Here is a 21,236-nt window from a genome sequence, read left to right as displayed (position 1 = left end):
TCACTGTCCGCTCAGACTCAGTATAGTCACTGTCCCGTCAGACTCAGTAGAGTCACTGTCCCCTCAGACTCAGTAGAGTCACTGTCCCCTCAGACTCAGTAGAGTCACTGTCCGCTCAGACTCAGTAGAGTCACTGTCCCCTCAGACTCAGTAGAGTCACTGTCCCCTCAGACTCAGTAAAGTCACTGTCCCCGCAGACTCAGTAAAGTCACTGTCCCCTCAGACTCAGTAGAGTCACTGTCCCCTCAGACTCAGTAAAGTCACTGTCCCCTCAGACTCAGTAAAGTAACTCGGTGATTCTTCACACTCAGGAGGGTTAGGAGGGTTTTCATTGTGATCAGAGGGGTCCAAGGTTCCCTCAACTCAGATGGATTAATGATTCCTCAGGTCTACTAAGATTCAGTGCCCCCCCAGCCCCACACACACATACAGTGGAGTCCTCAGGCTCCATATGGTCAGTGGATCTTCAGAGTAGTTCCTCTTTGGTTTAGTTGAGTTCAGACAGCAGCACTGTGCTGTTTCTACAGTTTAAACCTGCTCCTGTTTTGTTGTAGGGATCATTCATGTCTTGTGTAGTGTAATGAGTGTGGGTCAGTCGTCCTGTAACTGTCCAGGGACTGCAGTAGGAAATGATCCACACTGTTAAACTGACCCGTTTACAGAAATGTTTATTAATGTGCTCTGTTCCTGTAAATCTAAACCCAGTAAAGCAGAACCTTCACTGTTCTTTCAGGATGCAGTTTCTCAGTGGGACTCTGAGTGTGATACTGATCATCTCTGGCTTCATGGAGACTGCAGCAGGTACGTGTCCACATTACTGAACAATACAGAGAGGCACAGTTTATATCACTGTATGATTTATTTCTCTGTGTTTTATTTGAACTGCTGGTCCTCCCAGCCAAGCAAGCTATTCTCAACAACATCAGAATCAAGCTAGAGTCCCTATCAGTGGCTCCCACCAAGGTTGTAAGAAACCTGGGTGTCATGGTTGATGGCCAGCTGACCTTCACAGATCACGTTACCGCTGTAGCTCGATCATGCCGCTTCTCCCTATTCAACATAAGGAAGATTAGGCCATACCTAACTCAACATGCAACACAGCTCCTTGTTCAGACGTTAGTAATCTCCCGTCTTGACTATTGCAACCCTCTCCTGACAGGTCTTCCGGCCTGTGCTGTGAGACTGCTACAGATGACCCAGAATGCTGCAGCACACCTGGTTTTCAACCAGTCTAAAAGAGCACATGTCACGCCCCTATTAGTTGAGCTGCATTGGCTACCCTTAGCTGCTCACATCAAATTTAAATCAATAATGATGGCCTTCAGAGTATTCACTGGCTCTGCCCCATCTACCTCAATAAACTCTTAAAACCATACGTTAGCGCCCGCCCTCTCTGTTCCTCAAAGAAGCGCCAACTAACACGGCCAACCCCCCGTACAGGTCAGTCGAGGCTATTCTCATCTCTGGTACCACGCTGGTGGAACGAGCTTCCAAGCACCATCAGAGCAACAGGAACCCTCTCCGCATTCAAGAAATCCTTGAAAACCCAGCTCTTCTGAGAGTATCTCTTGCACTGAATGTCTTTCTTTAATGCACTTATTACTTCCTGGCATATTGCACTCAATGTAAGGTATTTTGTATAAATTGTGCTGTAGTTTGAATGTTAGATCCTCTTTTGTAAGTCGCTTTGAATAAAAGCGTCTGCCAAATGCATAAATGTAAATGTAAATGTATTTGTTATGATGTTGCTCAGAGTTAGAGACACATTGCTGAATGTTACCTGTTTTATTACGTAGAAGAAATATCTAAAACAATAAAGATCCTTTGGTATAAACTATAGCAGAGCTGCAGACTGTTGCTGTTTTGGTGTGAGACTCTTGATTATGGGTTGTTTCTGGAGCTCTCTCACTGTGAACAGAAACCTCACACCAGGGAACCTCCAGCCTACATCACACACTCAGGACACACAAGTGTTCTAGTACTCATGATAACATCAGACTGGGTCGTATCAGCGGCTGTTAGGTCATTTCTCTGTAACACTCTCAGCTCTGAATTTCTTCTGTACGTGAGAGGCATCACATTCACAGTTTCAGAGTCACTGCATTTTGTGTCTATACAAGACACAAAAGCCAGTGGCTGAGAGCTTTCTGTAGGAGATTAAACTACTAAACTGTAATCGTTATCAGGTCTGAAATCTGGAGACTGTGTGCCGCTGTTATTTCTGGTTTCAGAATTGAATATTTTCTATTTTGACAGAGCTCTCTTTACAACCTGAAATACACCTTTGATTTTATTATTTAACTCATTACAGGTAACGAAGTAATGTAATTCATCAAAAATAACAAATATGAGTAAAAAAGTACTGAGAGAGAGAGAGAGAGAGTGTAAAGGAGAGTAAGACTATAAATAAATATACATTTTTAATTGTAATCCTTTTCTACTGAGTTCTTAGATATTTAATGTGTGAATGAACAGCTTAATAAGGCACGTGAAGAAAAGATTTATATAAGTTAAGCCTGAACTGTTCCCACACTCCCACATCATATTAAGTCAATCAAAGACAGTTGGATCTTGTTCTTTTGAATGGTTTAATAGACTGAATTAATAAGATGCTTAATCACTCTCTTGAGTATCTGTTTACAATTGTTCTCCAATAAGTTACAATTACAGTAACAGTGCTCTTACTGAAGTAGGATGTCTCAGTGCTCTTTCCACAGCTGCTGTGGTCTGTTTTGTTCATTGCTTGCTGATGTGAATGTGTTTGTCTTTGTTGAATCAGTGTAGAATGAGTGAAGTTTATCTTACGTTTGTTTCTTAGAATCAGCCTTTTTTGTCTTGTCTTTGTATTAAAAACATATTTGTCTTTAATGAATAGACGATAAACCAAACCCTCACACTTGCAGAGATGTTCAAATGTGCACAATATCTTCATAAAAAAGTTATGAGAGTAGCATGTGACCCTCCGGAGCAGCTGCACATGAGCCTATTATCACTAAGCCCAGTGCCAGTCTTTGACTAGAACACTATGAACACCCCAGTGCTAGGCTGTGGAACAGTGGAACCATGTTTTCTAGAGTTCTACACCTCTTTTGGTTCCTTAAAGAACCATACATTTAAATGGTTAAAGAACCTTAATATTGAGTGATTGATTTAAATACATCTCTTAGACAAACTTGGTTCTTTATGGAACCAAAAGTGGTTCTTCTATGGCATAGCTCAAACCCTAGCACCTTTATTCATGTATTCAGGTCCTTTGGGATGAGTTGGAGTGGTGATTGTGTGTTGAACAGAGTGGTGTATATAACATCAAGTGTATTTTGTACATGTTTTAAATTTCAGTTCAAAGCATGCAGTAGAAATCCATGGAGAAATGTAAGCAGTCAGTCCCTGTGCTGAACTGTGATTGGCTGACAGGAGTGAACAAGGCTTGTGTTCAAGACTAATACTTGGAAATTTAAAATGATATTTGGCTGAGTGGTCTCTCATTCCTTATTCTTTAATCTCTTTGATCGTTCTATAGGAAAATAATTGTTTTTCTCATTTTCTGTGTGTGTGAGATTCACTTTCATTTGTTTCACACATTTACAGTGTCAGTAATTTTGAACTAATTGTTTGTGAATATATCAAACCAAAAATTAAATATTGTAATGATCTGGGAGATGAATATTGAGAGAGAGCCTTGCTGTGAACATGTAACCTTGGGTCCTCACAATGGCCCAATGCAGAAAGTGCCAGTGAATGAGCTTAATGTGTGGTGAGATCTGGGGGCATCACATACCAGAAGACACTTTGCTGAGTGTGAGCCCCCAACAAGCAACACATCTTACCACACACCACACCCAAACTCACACACAAACAAAAACAAACCCCAATAACAAAAAAAGCACACTTGCAGCTCTCCCTGTGAGTCCCAGCCAGCTCCTGCCCCTCCCTAGTAGTGGTGGAGCCAAACAATTTTCATAGGGGTGGCCAGACTGAGACCATTACACATTCAAGGGTGGCACAGAAAAGTATACCTTATTTTTTTCTATGTGAAGTTGCTGTGGATCTAGTAGTGTTTCTTGATCATTCACTCATTTACTGATACAGGCATTAAGTACAGTGCCACCATATGTTTCTTCGGAAAACTACTTGTTTGAGGTACGCTGTTAAATTGTATCCCTACAGAAATGGTTGTGCAGTGTGGGGTGGCCGAAGATTATTTTATGGTGGCCTTGGCCACCCTTGGCCACCCCCTGGCTCCGCCCCTGCTCCCTAGTCAAGTGGCCAACCAGTTATACTGGAGTGGTAGGAGAATGCATGCAAAATTGTACCCTAAAGTTATCATTATATTTATAGTATTGTTCTGTTTTTTTCTTTTAATTGCAGAGCACTTTAAAGTAGTTGGTCCAGATGCTCCTCTAGTGACTGAGGCTGGTGCAGTCCTGGTTCTGCCCTGTTCACTCAAACCCAACATCAGTGCTGTGGATATGAGAGTGGAGTGGGTCAGATTAGATCTGACTCAGGCCCACAGATTTGTGCATGTGTATGACGATCGTAGAGACAGGTACGATCAGCAGATGGAGTCGTACAGAGGGAGGACAGCTCTGTTTAAAGAAGAGCTGAAGAATGGAAACACATCACTGAAACTCTCAGCAATTCAATCTTCTGATCATGGAGCTTACCAGTGTTTCATTGAGGACACATCTATATCCTATTATGAAGACACAACTCTTCATGTAGAAGTTAAAGGTGAGCTAACTGTTTGTTATTATCAGGGTTCCATCATTAATTATTATAAATATTAATTTTTCCAGCTTCCAGTCACTAAAACTGTTACAATGGTTTTGGGACCCATTTTAACCCTGTGTCTCGGTGCTGCTCAAGGATTCAAGGAAATTTTATTGTTAATCACATCAAATGTGGTACATGGGGTGGAACAAAATTGTGATTTCAAGGTCCCAGTTTCACCCAAAAAGCAATGCTGAATTATATATATATAAGAAGAAAATATAGGTATGTACATATAAATATAGAATGTAGAAGGTAAAAATAAATAGGAAAAGTGGGAAGTAGTAGGGAAATTGAACAATTGAATATGTAACAGTGATATGATCACATAAAAGTAGCAGCAATATGATTGTAAGTAGCATGAATGAATGAATAGCAGTAACAAAGTGTCCTAAGTGTAGATATAGCGTAGAGTGTGACTAAATGTCCACAAAAAATAATTGCAGTGTGTTTGTTTTTTGCTAGGTGTTGTTCACTGGCCTCTATGTACCCTTGTTTTACTTTTTGTGTGTGAGCTGTTTTGTACCATTTTGTACTGCTCAGTGTCTGCTTTTCTTTTGCTGTTTTTTGGTCTGTGTCAGTGCTTTGGATTCTTGAAAAGCGCTTTATAAATAATATGTATTATTAATATTATTTAATAATATATTATTATGTTTTTATTAGGTGGTAAAAGATCATTTTATTTATTTATTTATTTCATATTTTGGTCTAGAACTAGTCCCTAGATTATTGTGCTATCACCAGAAATCTAAGAACCTGAATTTGGAAAATGTTGGAATTTCTTCAGGCTCTGCCCAAAATCTGGGGTAGTGCTTGCATTCCAAATATCACACATACAGCTGTAACTCTGACACACTTTCCTTGAACGGTACAAAACCTCACACACTTTTCCCCTACGGGGGTCGGATAACACACAATTAATTCAAAAGAGCACTGTCCAGTAGATATGAAAACTGGAAAGCTGGTACTGAGTGGGGTCCTGAATGAGAATCTATGTTAAAAACATCATAGTCAAAGAAAACATGGCCACCATCAACCAAACAGATTTCAGCAGATTGACAGCTTTAGAAATGTACTATCATCAAAAACCTGATACATGTCTCTAAACAGGGACCCACAAATAACCATTGAAATCTGGTATGTAATGGACACTCTGAAGTATTTTTCATTCTTCAGTGAAGACGATGGACAAAGGACCCATCATGACGTTTTCATGGGGCCCAGAATCACTGGCATTGAGTGTTACAGTCAGATTTCATTTTTAATTTTTACCTCATGATATTACAGTTTTATTAGGTTAATATTTCACTGGGTTTGAGGAGCTAGACCAATGTTAGGCAACAGAAGATTCAATAAGAAAAAGTTCATTGCTCAGTGGGTGCACCATGGCTGGCGCGACAATAAGTTTTTTTTTTTTCAGACACTGAAAAATGTTACGAATGAGATGACAGTCAGTTCATAAATAATTAATTCTCCGCACAAACAACACCATGTATCCTGTAGTGAGGAACAGAAATTTGAAAAAGCTCAAACATTGCAAAAAAAAAAACCCTTTAAACAAATCTTTTATTGTACTTTTACACATTGCATTCCAAATAGCCTTTTTAAAGTGATCATACAACTGATAAGTTCTGATTCTGTAGTGTCTTAATATTATACACTAAAGTAAGTATTTTAAACACATAAGATATAGCAGGGCAGCGTTATGGGCAGAGCATTCGTACATTACAAGAGACATGACACTGGACTTGGACTCAAACTCAAAGAATTCAGATTGGACTTCTCAGTGAGCATCTCTGTGGTTCACTGATTGAACTTAGCGGCTTCACTGTATTTACACCTGAATTTACTGCTGAAATCCTGCTCAGTGAAGAGTGAGGGGGTTACAGTGAGGAGGGGCACTGTCTCAGGAGAAACAGCACTATGGGAGGGAAATGCTGCAGGAAACAGAAGAGCTACACTGGGGTGTATAATTAGAGAAATACAGTGATGTATTTATTCCTTTTTCCAGGGCCCTTTAGAGTAGTTGGTGCAGATGCTGCTCTTGTTGTTGAAGCTGGTGAAGATCTGGTTCTCCCCTGTTCTCTCCGACCTGGAGGGAATGCTGAGATCATGAGAGTGAAGTGGTCCAGACTGGAACTGACTCAGTCTGACACACTAGTTCATCTGTATGAAGATCGTAGAGACAGGAATGATGGGCAGATGGAGTCGTACAGAGGGAGGACAGCTCTGTTTAAAGAAGAGCTGAAGAGAGGAAACACATCACTGAAACTCTCCTCAGTGCGAGCGTCTGATGAGGGAGTTTACCAGTGTTTCGTTCAGTTGGGTTTGTGGTATGTGGACACATCTGTTCGTGTCGAAGTGAAAGGTAAATACATCACTATTTATTATCTTTTATTCTCAATTATGTGTTTATTTTGCTGAATTTAGAATATGTTGGAAAACAATGATTAAATGTTCATAAAAGGTTTAGATGCAGTTCTCATTAGTTGTTGGTAATATATATATATATATATATATATATATATATATATATATATATATAATACAATTAATTAAATTCAAATTGTCATTAATTCCCTTCATTTGATGTTTGATGATACATTTTTATTCTCATTTTCCTCATTTCTGAATCTGGAGTTCTCTGGATCAGATCAGAGCTGGATATAGTTAGTGGATCTCACAGAGTCTGGACTGAACTGTGTGGATCAGTCAGACGAGGCTATTTCTATTGTAATATTTGATTATTATGTAGCTCCCATACAATAATTTTACACAATCACTTTAAGATAAAAAAAAATAAATAACAAAACAATCTAATAGACCTCTGGAATTGAAGCACACAAGACTCGTTGACGGCTGACACAGTAGATAATTATTTATTTATTACAAAGGGCAGAAACTAGTCCAAACACTCAATCCATACATCCAAAATTATTAAATTCAATTAATACTGTATTTTACTTTCCAATACTATTTTAAAATTACCCTCAACACTTCAAACAAGGACATATAATTTAAAATAGTGTTATGACTCAACAAAACCTCCACAGACTAGTCTTTAAAGAGAACAGTGGAGATGAGAGAATATGGTGGTCTCAAATTATACAGGATGCCTATAGCATTAGGCCTTCCTCACCACTATCAATCAACAAACACAAGTTTACAGGTGTGAACTCTAGGCAAAGAAATTGCCCCAGATACGTAAACCAATAATCCAAAATCATATACCAAACAATAAAACTAAAAATAAATATACATTTGTCACACACACACACACACACACACACACACACACACACACACACCACACTGAAGCGACAGGGGAACTACTATAGGCCAGTATCACACCCAGCATAAACCAGGTCCCACTACTCCAAACATTAAAACTACATCCGGACTAATTTGAGTATGTTTGGATCTTGGCACCAAGCCTATTGATACTGTTCTTTAAGCTTATTAGAGTGTATTTAGTAAAATAGAAAGGTAAAAGAAAAACAGTGATTATTGTCACTACAGGTACATGAATCCTGAAAAGTATATGGACATATAAGTACTTAAGCAAGCTTACCTTACTTCAATTTTAATCAAGATAATAAAACTTTTACCTGTCCAAAATGAGTCCCCGCCCCTGCTACATGATAGCGCTGGACCTCCCAATGAAATTCTGTAGTTTCCTCTGGTCCATATATACTTTACATGCACCTCGTGAAGCTCTGCAAAAAGACAATACTTGAAAACCCCAGCTGCCATATGCCAATAAGCTTTCTTCCAGTTATAAACAAATGGCATTAACATAACTCGAAAAAAACCCAGTGCCGCTGCTATGGATAGACGTCTGTTGAGTCTACCCTTTTCCCAGCCAGCATCCCCACTCCAAATGGAGCATAAACAGAAGAAACCCCTGCACTTAGACAGTTCAAGCTCACACCCTACACACACCCAGCAACCACCAAACAAGACCAAACAATACTTCAAACACCTGACGAGAGATTAATATATCCTCTAAAGATGGCTGCCTCCTACAGCTGCAGTCAACTGCAGCAAAAAAGATCCCGCCAAACCTTTAGCCCTGCTGACAACAATTACAAATCACACGTTCAGCAGACGAACAGCACTTTAAACACTCTTCATCAGACACTTAAATATAGTTTAATAATAATTATGAATGATATAATAATGATATAATAATATATTTATTTAATATTAATTAATTAATATAATCTGATTTCAGCTCATTCCTACTTATTGCCAACTGGCTACTGTTTGTACATTGTTAATCTTATTGTTGTTTATATTTCTGTGTGTGTTTCAGGGAAAGGTTTTCATTCCTGGAAAATTGTGTTCATCTGTATTTTACTTTCTGTTGTTGCATTAGCTGCAGTTACAGTGTGGCTCCTTAAAGGTAATTTTCCTGTGTCCAGTCTCTAGTGGATGGTCTTATCCAGTCGTGAAATAAACCTCTGTCTCTCTGAGTAAAACCCTGTGGTCCACTGTATCAGTGTAATCACCGAATCATCATACACACACATACACATACACACACACACACACACACACACACACACACACACACACTTATAGTCATCACTGCCCAATTTCACAGAGAACTATTACACAGATAAAATGTTCATCAGGACCACAGTTCAGATTCATAAACCCTGCTTGGAAACTTTTATAGAAGCAACTCACTGTCACTGTTCTCCTTCAGGTCCTTTCAGAGAGAGTAATTTATTCAGAATGTCATAGTCAGTTAATGATAGCAGTATCTCTCCTGTCTCTCTCTAACTTCAGACAGACGCTCTAAAAAGCAGCTGTCTCCTGCAGAGTGCTCAGTCATAGCCTACTTCCGTCTCCATTCAGAGAAAGTGAGGAAGGAGCTGAACCTGAAGAAATACAGCACATCAGAAGAGGGTTATCAGAGACTCATCCCAGCGATCTCTAACTGCAGAACATCTCCGTGAGTGTCACCTACACATCATTCACTAATGGAGGTACAGACCAGTGAAAGAATATTACACTAACCTTGTGTTCTCGTCTGTACTTGCGTTCTCGTCAGTGCGTGTGTTCTCGTCAGTGCTTGTGTTCTCGTCTGTGCTTGTGTTCTCGTCTGTGCTTGTGTTCTCGTCTGTGCTTGTGTTCTCTTCTGTACTTTTGTTCTCGTCTGTGCTTGTGTTCTCATCTGTACTTTTGTTCTCGTCTGTGCTTGTGTTCTCTTCTGTACATTTGTTCTCGTCAGTGCTTGTGTTCTCGTCTGAGCTTGTGTTCTCATCTGTACTTTTGTTCTCGTCTGTACTTGTGTTCTCATCTGTGCTTGTGTTCTCATCTGAACTTTTGTTCTCGTCTGTGCTTGTGTTCTTGTCTGTGCTTGTCTCGTCTATACTTGTGCTCTTGTCTGTACTTGTGTTTTCATCTGTGTTCTCGTCTGTACTTGTGTTCTTGTCAGTACTTCTGTTCTCGTCTGTGTTCTCATCTGTACTCGTCTTCTCATCTGTACTTGTGCTCTCCTCTGTACTTGTCTTCTCGCCTGTGCTTGTGTTCTCACCGGTACTTGTGTTCTTGTCGGTACGTGTGTTCTCATCAGTACGTGTGTTCTCGTCTGTACATGTGTTCTCGTTGGTACGTGTTCTCATTTTTTGTTGTGTTCTTGTCGGTACTTTTATTTTCGTCTGTACTTGTGTTCTCATTGGTTGTTGTGTTCTTGTCAATACTTCTGTTCTCGACTGTCTTCTCATCTGTACTTGTGCTCTCCTCTGTACTTGTGTTCCCGTTGGTACTTGTTTTCTTGTCTGTACTTGTCTTCTCGTTTGTGTTGTCATTTCGTCTGTACTTGTCTTTTCGTCTGTACTTGTGTTCTTGTTGGTACTTGTGTTCTTGTCTGTACTTGTGTTGTTGTCTGTACTTTAGTTCTTGCCTGTCTTCTCATCTGTACTTGTGTTCTCGTCTGTACTTGTGTTCTCATCTGTACTTGTCTTTTCGTCTGTACTTGTGCTCTCATTTATACTTGCGTTCTCGTCTGTACTTGAATTCTTGTCTGTACTTGCGTTCTCGTCCTTGCTTGTGTTCTTGTCTATACTTGTGTTCTTGTCGGTATTTCTGTTCTTGTTTGTGTTCTCATCTGTACTTGCCTTCTCGTCTGTACTTGTGTTCTTCTCGGTACTTGTGTTCTCGTCTGTGCTTGTGTTCTCATCAGTACTTGTGTTCTTGTCTGTAGTTTTCTTCTCGTCGGTACTTGTGTTCTTGTCTGTATGTGTGTTCTTGTCGGTACATGCGTTCTCGTCGGTACGTTTGTTCTCATCTCTATGTGTTCTCGTTTTTTGTTGTGTTCGTGTCAGTACGTGTTCTCGTCTGTACTTGTGTTCTCGTCTGTACTTGTGTTCTTGTCGGTACTTGTGTTCTCGTCGGTACGTGTGTTCTCGTCTGTACGCTTGTTCTCGTTTTTTGTTCTGTTCTCATCTGTATTTGTTTCTCCACTTCTGTCTAACTGTTTCTCTACTTTCTTGTAGATTTGCTGGCTGTAATCTCTCTGAAAAGTCCATCACTATTTTAACTGCAGCTCTACAATCAGAAAACTGCTCTCTGAGAGAACTGGACCTCAGTAACAATGACCTGCAGGATTCAGGAGTGGAGAAGATCTCTGAAGGACTGAAGAGTCCACACTGTAAACTGGAGACTCTCAGGTTAGTGTTAAAGTTTATTTTATGCAATTACGGAAATTATAGCAACATGTGAAAACCTGTTGCATTTATTTTCCATTTGCAGACTTCCTCTGTGTAAACTTGGCTATCAGTCCGGTGTAACACTGAGGTCAGTTTTAGAAACAGAAAACTGCTCTCTGAGAGAACTGGACCTCAGTAACAATGACCTGCAGGATTCAGGAGTGGAGAAGATCTCTGCTGCACTGAAGAGTCCACACTGTAAACTGGAGACTCTCAGGTCAGTGTTAAAGATTATTTTATGAAATTATATTTTTTAAAGACATTACAGAAATATGATTAAACTATCCCCCATTGATTTATAATCTGTTGTATTTATTCTCCCTTTTAAGACTTGCTCTGTGTAAACTCTGTAACACCTCCTGTGATAAAATGAGCTCAGCCCTACAATCAGAAAACTGCTCTCTGAGAGAACTGGACCTCAGTAAAAATGACCTGAGGGATTTAGGAGTGGAGAAGATCTCTGCTGCACTGAAGAGTCCACACTGTAAACTGGAGACTCTCAGGTAATTTTTGAAGGTGTATTTATTGTGTATTTATTATTGAGTGTATTAACAGAGCTTACATTTTCACAGATATAATGAATTGTATGAATTGCTTACTGAATTGTACTGTGAATCTTCCTTGGGCAAAATTCAAAACTTTAAGCATAAATGTAAAAACTTTCATCAAAACCAAACACAGACCCCAACCCTTCCCTCTGACATCACTGAAACACAGTTTGAATGGAGTCTCTATATTAAGCGTTAAGGTCTGCGAGTATGTTAAACTTTGCATGTGTCACGGTTTTGGGTAGGACAGACAAGGGAGGCGGACAAAAACGCAAGGATTCTTTTATTTAAAACAAAAACAAAACAAACACAATCAAGGAGGTTCATGCTAACCACATGTACGAAACAGGAACATACAGAATGACCTTTACAGACAACCATAAACAGGGGTAGACATGGGAGATGCAGAGACAGAGAAACACACACAAGATCCGACCAGGAAACACAGCAAACACAGGGGTATAGACACAAAGCACTGACAAGGAACACTTGAGACTGATAACGAGAAGGCAGGACTACAAAGGAGACACTAACAAGAGGGCAGAGCTGAGGCGGGACTAGGGCAGAGATAGGAAGAATAAACAGAACCATGTGCTAAGTGAGCACATGGTGGGGAAAACAGACACAGGACGTGACAGCATGATGCTCAGTGAAGTGAGTCTGGACTGAGGCTGCAAAAATGATTAGGTGTTATCTGTTAAATATTGAATAAATTTGCTGTAACTAAATGGTTGTTTTTGTTGTTGCCTTCATTAATACAACAATAAAATTGTAATGAACAAATTTACATCATGTGTTATTGTGGATCCTATAGTTACATTTATTAGTAATGAAATTGCTATTTCAGGTGTCTATTATTTTCTCCAGAATTGTTTTATCATATGACACTCGCAATTTATCAGGAATTACATACATTAAATTTGCTCAAATTAAATCCTCTTATTTTTACAGAGAGTACTACTGTTCAGTTTGTCTGCTTTCACTGAATTATATCTTCTGTATTTTCTTTTTTCTAGATTAATTGCCTGTAATCTCTCAGTGAAGTCTTGTGAATGTCTCACATCAGCTCTACAATCACAAACCACTCCCCTGAGAGAACTATCCCTAACTCTCAATGGTCTGCAGGATTCAGGAGTGGAGAAGCTCTGTGACGCCCTGAAAAGTCAACATTGTAAACTGGAGACACTCAGGTCAGCTGCTTAATAATTAATATAGAAATTAAATAAAAAAATGTGTGAATATAAAATAATAATAATAACTGAGTTTTGGGAGTTGGACCACACCCTAACTCCTCCACTCAGCTCTATCTGAACCCTTCAGCCTCACGTCACCGCCCTGTGTTCACCATTATTTTTCTCCTGTTCTCCCCAAATATATCCAAGTTCACCTCCCTGTCTCACGGGTGTGTTCCATACCAGCAAATGAGGTTTTATTAGGACTACTGTGTGTTGTAAGTTATATTATGGAAGAAAGGTTTTTGGACACTTACTCATCCAACAATCTTGTTTTTCAATACTGGATAACTTTGAGTAAGTCAGAAGAATCAAGCTTGATTCCAGTTTTGTTGTGTGCATAAGAATATTGCATGGTATTTTTTTATGTTTCATGTGGAAAATCAAATTGAAACAAAAAATAATTCCTTATAATAACAGGGTTGTGCCAATGTAAAGACCAATAGGTCTTCTGAGTTCTAAAATTTATTTCTGTGCAGCAGCTCTGAAAGATTATTTATAAATATTTTAGAATAAATTCAGTAATTGATTTTCATTCCACAGATTCTGAACATCATACACAGGGATTACACCCAGACCCCATCCCTTCTTCACTACACTTAACAGACTGAATATCCTCTCCTCTTTCTTCACTCAGAATGATCCTGTAAATATGTCCTCTGGTTTCAGACTAGCTTTGTGTGATTTGAGGGAAAAGTCTTGTGAAAGTCTGCAGTCGGTTCTACAATCAGAGACCTGCTCTCTGAGAGAACTGGACCTCAGTAACAATGACCTGCAGGATTCAGGAGTGGAGAAGCTCTCTGAAGGACTGAAGAGTCCAAACTGTAAACTGGAGACTCTCAGGTAAACATTTGTTATTGAATGTGAAATGTTCAGCTGTTAAACTCAGTGCTTATCTTTGAATCCTTTAATATTAAAACACAGACAAATATTGCATCACAAACCAATCAGTGGTGGATGCTGGTCTTTCAAGGAGGGGAAGCTCAATTTCGGCCTACATCATAAAATGTGTCGGTTTATTTATACATAAATTCTACCCTCCGTTCCTTTTCAAGAAAATGATCTGTGACCCTGTCATACCAACAAGGCGTCTTTTCCAGGGACTTGACTAGTATTCTCTCAATGGACAGCAGAGCTAGGCTGCTTAAATGGCCTTGGCCCATGTGAAGTGTGTCCGCCTGTGAGTGCTTTGTGACAGTGGAGGGGCTCAGCAGCACCTGGCAGAAACTGTGTTAGAAGTCAGAAAGAGTCTCCAAACACAAGCAGCTACAAAAAACCCCACCAGAAATAGAAGCTCGATTTGTCGCTAGTCGTTTTTAACAAAGAAAATAGAGGTTTAAGAAAGTGTCTGGTTCAACTCAGAATAGAATGAAAATGTAATGCTCCCACAAATCTTTATACTAAAGGATCGCTGATTCGCTCATTTCACTGTAAATCAAAAAGGGATTCAGCCTCAGACAGATCATCCAATCATCATGCAGAAGCTGAGTGTCCGTGCCAGCCCACTGCCCCATAGACCCCCAGAGACGCTGAGCATCCACACTGTTTAAAGCACTGTGAAGCTGTGGGAACGATTGAGAGGAAAGTCGCGTCTTTACCAGTGATAAGAAGCTGATTCTGAACAAAAGTTGAGCCTGTTGTAGTGCATATTTATTCAATGACATGTACACACAACAGTATATATTTGATCACTTATTTTTGACATTTTAGGGGAAGCTGAGCTTCCCTTGCAGTCTTAGAGCAATCGCCTCTGAAACCAATGATGGTTTAACTCTCGATGATGGTCTTAAACTCTTCCTCTTTCATTTATTTACAGACTGTACTTTGTGTATCTTTCTCCTGGGTTCAAGTTTTTAATAAGATATTTAATAAGATATTTTATTTTTATATGGATCTAGATTTAAAACTTCATATTGCTGTGTGTGTTAAGTGTTGCTTTGTGAAAAGCTATTGTTTTTTTTGTAGATTTTATTTTTGTTGTTTATATAAAACTAAAGGATATGTAGCTAATTTAATGTTACTTTGTTATTTTTAATCAGAAATATGTCATTCTTGCTGAAGAACACAGAATCATATCTGAAATTTGAATCAGGCAACTTACATAGTATTTTTACAGAAGAATATAAAATAATAAATAATACATTTCATTTATATAGTGCTTTTAAAAAACACAGTTCCCTAACAAAATTTGTTAAATGAAAAATAAACACTGAAAGACAAGCAAAACACAGCAACACAAGGAGTAGAACACAGCACAGATAACAGTGGTGAAAGTAGATCATCACCACGGAGCAGTGCCTGACCGTCAGATTAAAACAGCCTCAGTAAATGAGTCACTGTAAAAGTGACACTGCAATGGAGACAATATCAATAAGCCAATATTAGCAGCTACTACTAGCAGTGTTATCAGGCTGCTAACTGGAAACAGACTCCCTCAGGTGACATTAGCAGCAGTGTTATCCAAAGCAGCCCTCAGTCAGCAGGTCCAGCTATGAGCATCAGTGATCCTGTTCACACCTGGTATTAACATGTGTCCTGTGTGATCTGATTATAAGTGGTCACCAAAAAGTACAGGTGTGAACGGGCACACATACATCACTTTTTCTTTCTCTCTGTTTACCCTCCTTTCTACAGATTATCTGGTTGTTTATTAACAGAGAAAGGCTGTTATTCACTGGCTTCAGCTCTGAAATCAAACCCCTCCCCCCTGAGAGAACTGGATCTGACCTATAATCACCCAGAAGATTCTGGAGAGAAACTGTTCTCTGATCCACTCTGCAGTCTACAGACACTCAGGTAGAGAGAGAGAGAGAGAGAGAGAGAGAGAGAGAGAGAGAGAGAGAGAGAGAGAGAGAGAGAGAGAGACTATAAATTAAATTAAGAATCCACAGGTTAAAGTTGAGATATTCTTGCTCTGCCTGTGGCTACGTGCCAATGACTGCAGCACATTAACATCTCACACCAGTTTTTATAGTAGAACAATTTATTATAGTAAGTACAGAATTCATGTTTAACAAAATAATTCCTGATAAATACACAAGCTCAGACTAGGAACACCAGGGAGAGATAACAAGAGGACAGTGCAACACAGAGACACAGGTGGGACACTGATTACAAGGTGGGACTAGGGCGGAGACAAGGAAGGAGACTACAACAAAACAAAACAGAGCCATGTGCTCCTTTAGCACACAACAGACTCAGAAGACACAACAACAGAGCAGGAAAACCAGGCAAAAGCATGACAGGAACCTTCATTATTATAAAGTTTTACCTTTGAGTTTATTCATTCATTCATTCATTCATTCTTTGTCTGTAACCCTTATCCAGTTCAGAGTCACGGTGGGTCCAAAGCCTACTTGGAATCATTGGGCGCAAGGCGGGAATACGCCCTCGAGGGGGCGCCAGTCCTTCACAGTGCAACACTCACACATTCACTCACACACTCACATCTACGAACACTTTTGAGTCACCAATCCACCTACCAACGTGTGTTTTTGGAGTGTGGGAGGAAACCGGAGCACCCGGAGGAAACCCACGCAGACACAGAGAGAACACACCACACTCCTCACAGACAGTCACCCGGAGGAAACCCACGCAGACACAGAGAGAACACACCACACTCCTCACAGACAGTCACCCAGAGGAAACCCACGCAGACACAGGGAGAACACACCACACTCCTCACAGACAGTCACCCGGAGGAAACCCACACAGACACAGGGAGAACACACCACACTCCTCACAGACAGTCACCCGGAGAAAACCCACGCAGACACAGAGAGAACACACCACACTCCTCACATACAGTCACCTGGAGAAAACCCACGCAGATATAGGGAGAATGCACTACACTCCTCACAAACAGTCACCCGGAGGAAACCCACGCAGACACAGGGAGAACGCACTACACTACTCACAGACAGTCACCCGGAGGAAACCCACACAGACACAGGGAGAACACGCCATACTCCTCACAGACAGTCACCTGGAGCAGGACTCGAACCCACACCCTCCAGGACCCTGGAGCTGTGGCAGAGACATTACCTGCTGCACCACCGTGCCGCCCTTTGAGTTTAACTGTATTTAAATATTAATTTAACTGTATTTATATATTAAATTAAATTGATTTAAATATTAATGTAGCTATATTTAAATATGAATTTATCTTTATTTAAATATTAGTGTAACTTGATTTAAATATTAATTTAAATGTATTTATATATTAATTTAACATTATTTGTATAAATTACAAAGTGTGAGACACAGTGTGAAATATTTATTAGTGAACAGTGAAACACTGGTGATTTGTGTCTAATTGGTGGAGTATGATGTACATATTAGTGAAGTATTTAGAGCCTAATCTCTCTCCGTACGTGGGGGTCCATTCCATCAAACTCATCTGGTCATCTCTCCACATCCTCACAGTTATTACCGGACCCGGAAAGTGACCTGGCACCCTGCTCCTTGGGGGCTGCGGTGGGGGTGTCCCGCTACACACTGTCTCTGCTCAGATCGGTCCTCCAACACTTCACGTCCCCCTCAGTGTGTCCTCCAGGTCTCCATGGTCTACCTCCGTGGGTGGTTCCATAGTATTAGCCTGAGTGCTGTTAGCTAGAGGAGTGTCCCCTAACCTTCACATCCCTGAGGTTCTGGAGACAAACACTCAGAGCTGGACTTAGGACACATCCAGTCTCTGTGTCTCCACTCCACACCCAGGAGGATAATTTTATTGTGTCTCTCTACTTTTCTGAACCATTCCAGTGACTCCTCTAAAAGCTCTCTGGGAATAAAGGGGACATTAGGACGACCTTCTTCCTCCGTCTGGACAAAGACCAGCACAAAGTCATCAGGACTCCAGTCCATCACAGGACACGGATCTGTTTATTCTTTATTACTTCTGTATCATCACACTCTGTCCTCTCTCTCTCTCTCTCTCTCTCTCTCACTCTCTCTCTCTCTCTGTGTGTGTGTGTGTGTGTGTGTGTGTGTGTGTGTTTCAGGATGGAGAATTCAGGGCAGAGGTGGATTAAACCCAGTCTGAGAAAATGTAGGTCTCTCATGCTCTCTCTGTCACTCTTCCTCCCTGTCCAACTCTCTCTCTCTCCCTCTCTTATTCTCTCCATCACTCTCTTTTTCTTTCTCTTCTCCATCTGTCTCCATGTCTCCTCTCTTTGCCTTTTTCTCTCTATCCAACTCTCTCTCAGTCCATATTAGCAGTCATTAGCGGAAGCATAGCATGTTGCTAAATGGAGGAGTGTTCCCTGTCAGCCTATTATCAGTGTTAGCAGGCTGTTGATAGGGGACGAGTTTCCCCGGTTGATATCATCATCTGGTAGTATTAGAGTTAGTATAACACTAGCAGGAGATGGCTATCCTTGGTGGATATTCGGGCATCAGGGCGTCTTGATGTTTAGCTCATTCTTCTCTCAGCGCTGGGGTCTTGGGTTCTAATTGAATCTTGGTGTTTTGTGCAGCATTGTTAGCATGCTGCTAGCTGAATACTAGTATCCTCAGTCGACATTAGCAGTCGCTAGCTGTATGGTTAGCTTGCAGCCCAGATAGCAGAAATTCAGCACAGACTTGTTTAATGTTACTGCTGCCATTGTTGTGAGCACACACACACACACACACACACACACACACTCAGGGACCATATTATGAGTAGAGTCCAGTAGAACTGAGTAGTGTAGGGACCACACAGTTGAAATGCTCCACAACTAATGTCTACTGTGCAGTTGATCTGTAAGTTGATCTGTTTAGTTCTGAGAGGTGTCTACTGAGAGCTGTTTGATATTATACTCACCACCTTTACAACAGTTAAAGAAGGTCCAGCTTCTTCCACAGCAGAGTCGGGGCTGAGCAGTGAACTGGGGCTGAGTCGATCTACCACAGGTCTACCTTCAGTCCAATGGTAGCCTTTGTATCGAAGAGAAAACAAAGGCTTATTTAGGGATGCGTATAATTTAATAGAATATAACAGAATATAATTGTATCATTTTCACGCTTTGTCTCCCACACTGTCAGAGACAATCAGCTTATTATATCACTGTATAATTAATTCATATTGTAATAACTGTGTCTGTACACCAATCAGCCATAACATTGCTACCACTGCCTCGTCTCTACACTCCCTGTGCTCTGTGTGTGTAGGTCACGTGCTCTTTGTTCTTCTACAGTTATCATTAGTTCAGTTGTTGCTCCGCCCCCTGTTCTTCAGTGGTCCACACCGACACAGCGCTGGTGTTATTTGGGTAGTGGATATTTTAATGTGGGGGATGATCCTCATTCAGGGTCTCAGCAGTGAAACTGAGGGGTTTAAACACATCACAGAGCACTGTGTCTGATCGACTCTTACCAGCACAACAACCATTAACACACCACCATGTAACTGCATAACTACAAAGTGCTCCTGTGTGGTCAGTGGATCTGAGAGAATGGAAAGTGAATGGAGAAACAAGGACGTGTTCATAATGTTATGGCTGATCCTGTAGGTTTCAGTTTTTAAGAGACAACCCCACAACAGGCATTAGTCTCTCTGTCTCTCTCTCTCTCTCTCTCTCTCTCTCTCTCTCTCTCTCTTTCACTCTCTCCCAGCTCAGCAGTGCTTTATTGGTATGAATGTAATACAATACACTGTTGCTAAAGCATATTACAGAAAATACATAAACATATAGATACAGATACAATTACAACAACAGGAAATGATATTTACAAGATTACTGATAATCAGATAAGAAAAGGAAAACAAGAGTGGGGAGACGATATAGATGTTAATAATCAGTAATAATTAGTAATAAGTCATTAATAATCAGTAATAATCAGTTATAAGTCAGTAATAATGAGTTATATGGTGTTGATTGACCACACTAGTTGTCCCTCAGGTTGTGGCAGTCTGTCACGTATTTGGCTGCGTGTGTGATCAGCTCCTCCTTCTCTCCCAGTATATACTGGAGCTTCTCTGTATCAGTGAGGAGCAGGAACTCAGGACAGACTTGCCTCGCTCTCTGGTAGAACCTGCTTCTGACGGACTCATTCTTGGGGCACTGGGTTAGGAAGTGCAGCTCTGTCTCCACCACCGAGAGCTCACAGTGAGAGCACAGTCTGGCCGCTCTGGGGCCCCAGTTCTGTCTGTGACGGCTGGTCTCACACGGCCAGACTGTGCTCACTGAGTCTGTACATGGTCAGTGTCTTCGTCAGTGACCTCTCTCTCATGGTTGTGAGATATTTGGCCAGTGTATAGTTTCTGTTGAGGGCTGAGTAGCTCTGTAGTTTGTGTTGTTGGTGTATAGTGTGGGTCCTGTGTGAGAGGTAGTTGTGTTGTTGGTGTATAGTGTGGGTCCAGGGTGTGAGGTACTTGTGTTGATGTTATATAGTGTGGGTGCAGTGTGTGAGGTTGGTGTATAGTGTGGGTGCAGTGTGTGAGGTAGTTGTGTTGGTGTATAGTGTAGGTCCAGTGTGTGAGGTAGTGTGTGTTGGTGGTGTACAGTGTGGGTCCAGTGTGTGAGGTAGTTGTGTTGGTGTATAGTGTAGGTCCAGTGTGTGAGGTAGTGTGTGTTGGTGGTGTACAGTGTGGGTCCAGTGTGTGAGGTAGTTGTGTTGGTGTATAGTGTAGGTCCAGTGTGTGAGGTAGTGTGTGTTGGTGGTGTACAGTGTGGGTCCAGTGTGTGAGGTAGTTGTGTTGGTGTATAATGTGGGTGCAGTGTGTGAGGTAGTTGTGTTGGTGTATAGTGTAGGTCCAGTGTGTGAGGTAGTGTGTGTTGGTGGTGTACTGTGTGGGTCCAGTGTGTGAGGTAGTTGTGTTGGTGTATAGTGTAGGTCCAGTGTGTGAGGTAGTGTGTGTTGGTGGTGTATAGTGTGTGTCCAGTGTGTGAGGTAGTTGTGGTGTTGTTGGGTGATGATGTGTTGGGGTCTGATTTTCTGAGTGAGTGTGTGGTGAGGATGTTTGGACTCGGTGATGTCGTTGGGTT

At 40.8% G+C, this 21,236-nt stretch overlaps 1 protein-coding gene across 1 annotated transcript in view; it reads left to right on the top strand.

The window, feature by feature from the left end:
* LOC136699707 (uncharacterized) overlaps positions 1 to 21,236 on the top strand; it is a 44,822-nt gene that overhangs the window by 13,764 nt on the left and 9,822 nt on the right. The window contains exons 5-16 of the mRNA XM_066674630.1: positions 734 to 801; positions 4,369 to 4,731; positions 6,782 to 7,138; positions 9,086 to 9,175; positions 9,565 to 9,730; positions 11,277 to 11,450; positions 11,533 to 11,706; positions 11,819 to 11,992; positions 13,054 to 13,227; positions 13,939 to 14,112; positions 15,904 to 16,065; positions 18,270 to 18,316. Of these exons, the coding sequence (XP_066530727.1) occupies positions 734 to 801; positions 4,369 to 4,731; positions 6,782 to 7,138; positions 9,086 to 9,175; positions 9,565 to 9,730; positions 11,277 to 11,450; positions 11,533 to 11,706; positions 11,819 to 11,992; positions 13,054 to 13,227; positions 13,939 to 14,112; positions 15,904 to 16,065; positions 18,270 to 18,316 (2,123 nt within the window). The remainder of the gene's footprint in view (positions 1 to 733; positions 802 to 4,368; positions 4,732 to 6,781; positions 7,139 to 9,085; positions 9,176 to 9,564; positions 9,731 to 11,276; positions 11,451 to 11,532; positions 11,707 to 11,818; positions 11,993 to 13,053; positions 13,228 to 13,938; positions 14,113 to 15,903; positions 16,066 to 18,269; positions 18,317 to 21,236) is intronic.

This window comes from Hoplias malabaricus, chromosome 6 (genome assembly GCF_029633855.1).
Source record: "Hoplias malabaricus isolate fHopMal1 chromosome 6, fHopMal1.hap1, whole genome shotgun sequence".
Lineage (NCBI taxonomy): Eukaryota > Metazoa > Chordata > Actinopteri > Characiformes > Erythrinidae > Hoplias > Hoplias malabaricus.
The sequence above is the reverse complement of the archived record's forward strand: the minus strand, read 5'-3'. Positions and strand labels throughout refer to the sequence as shown.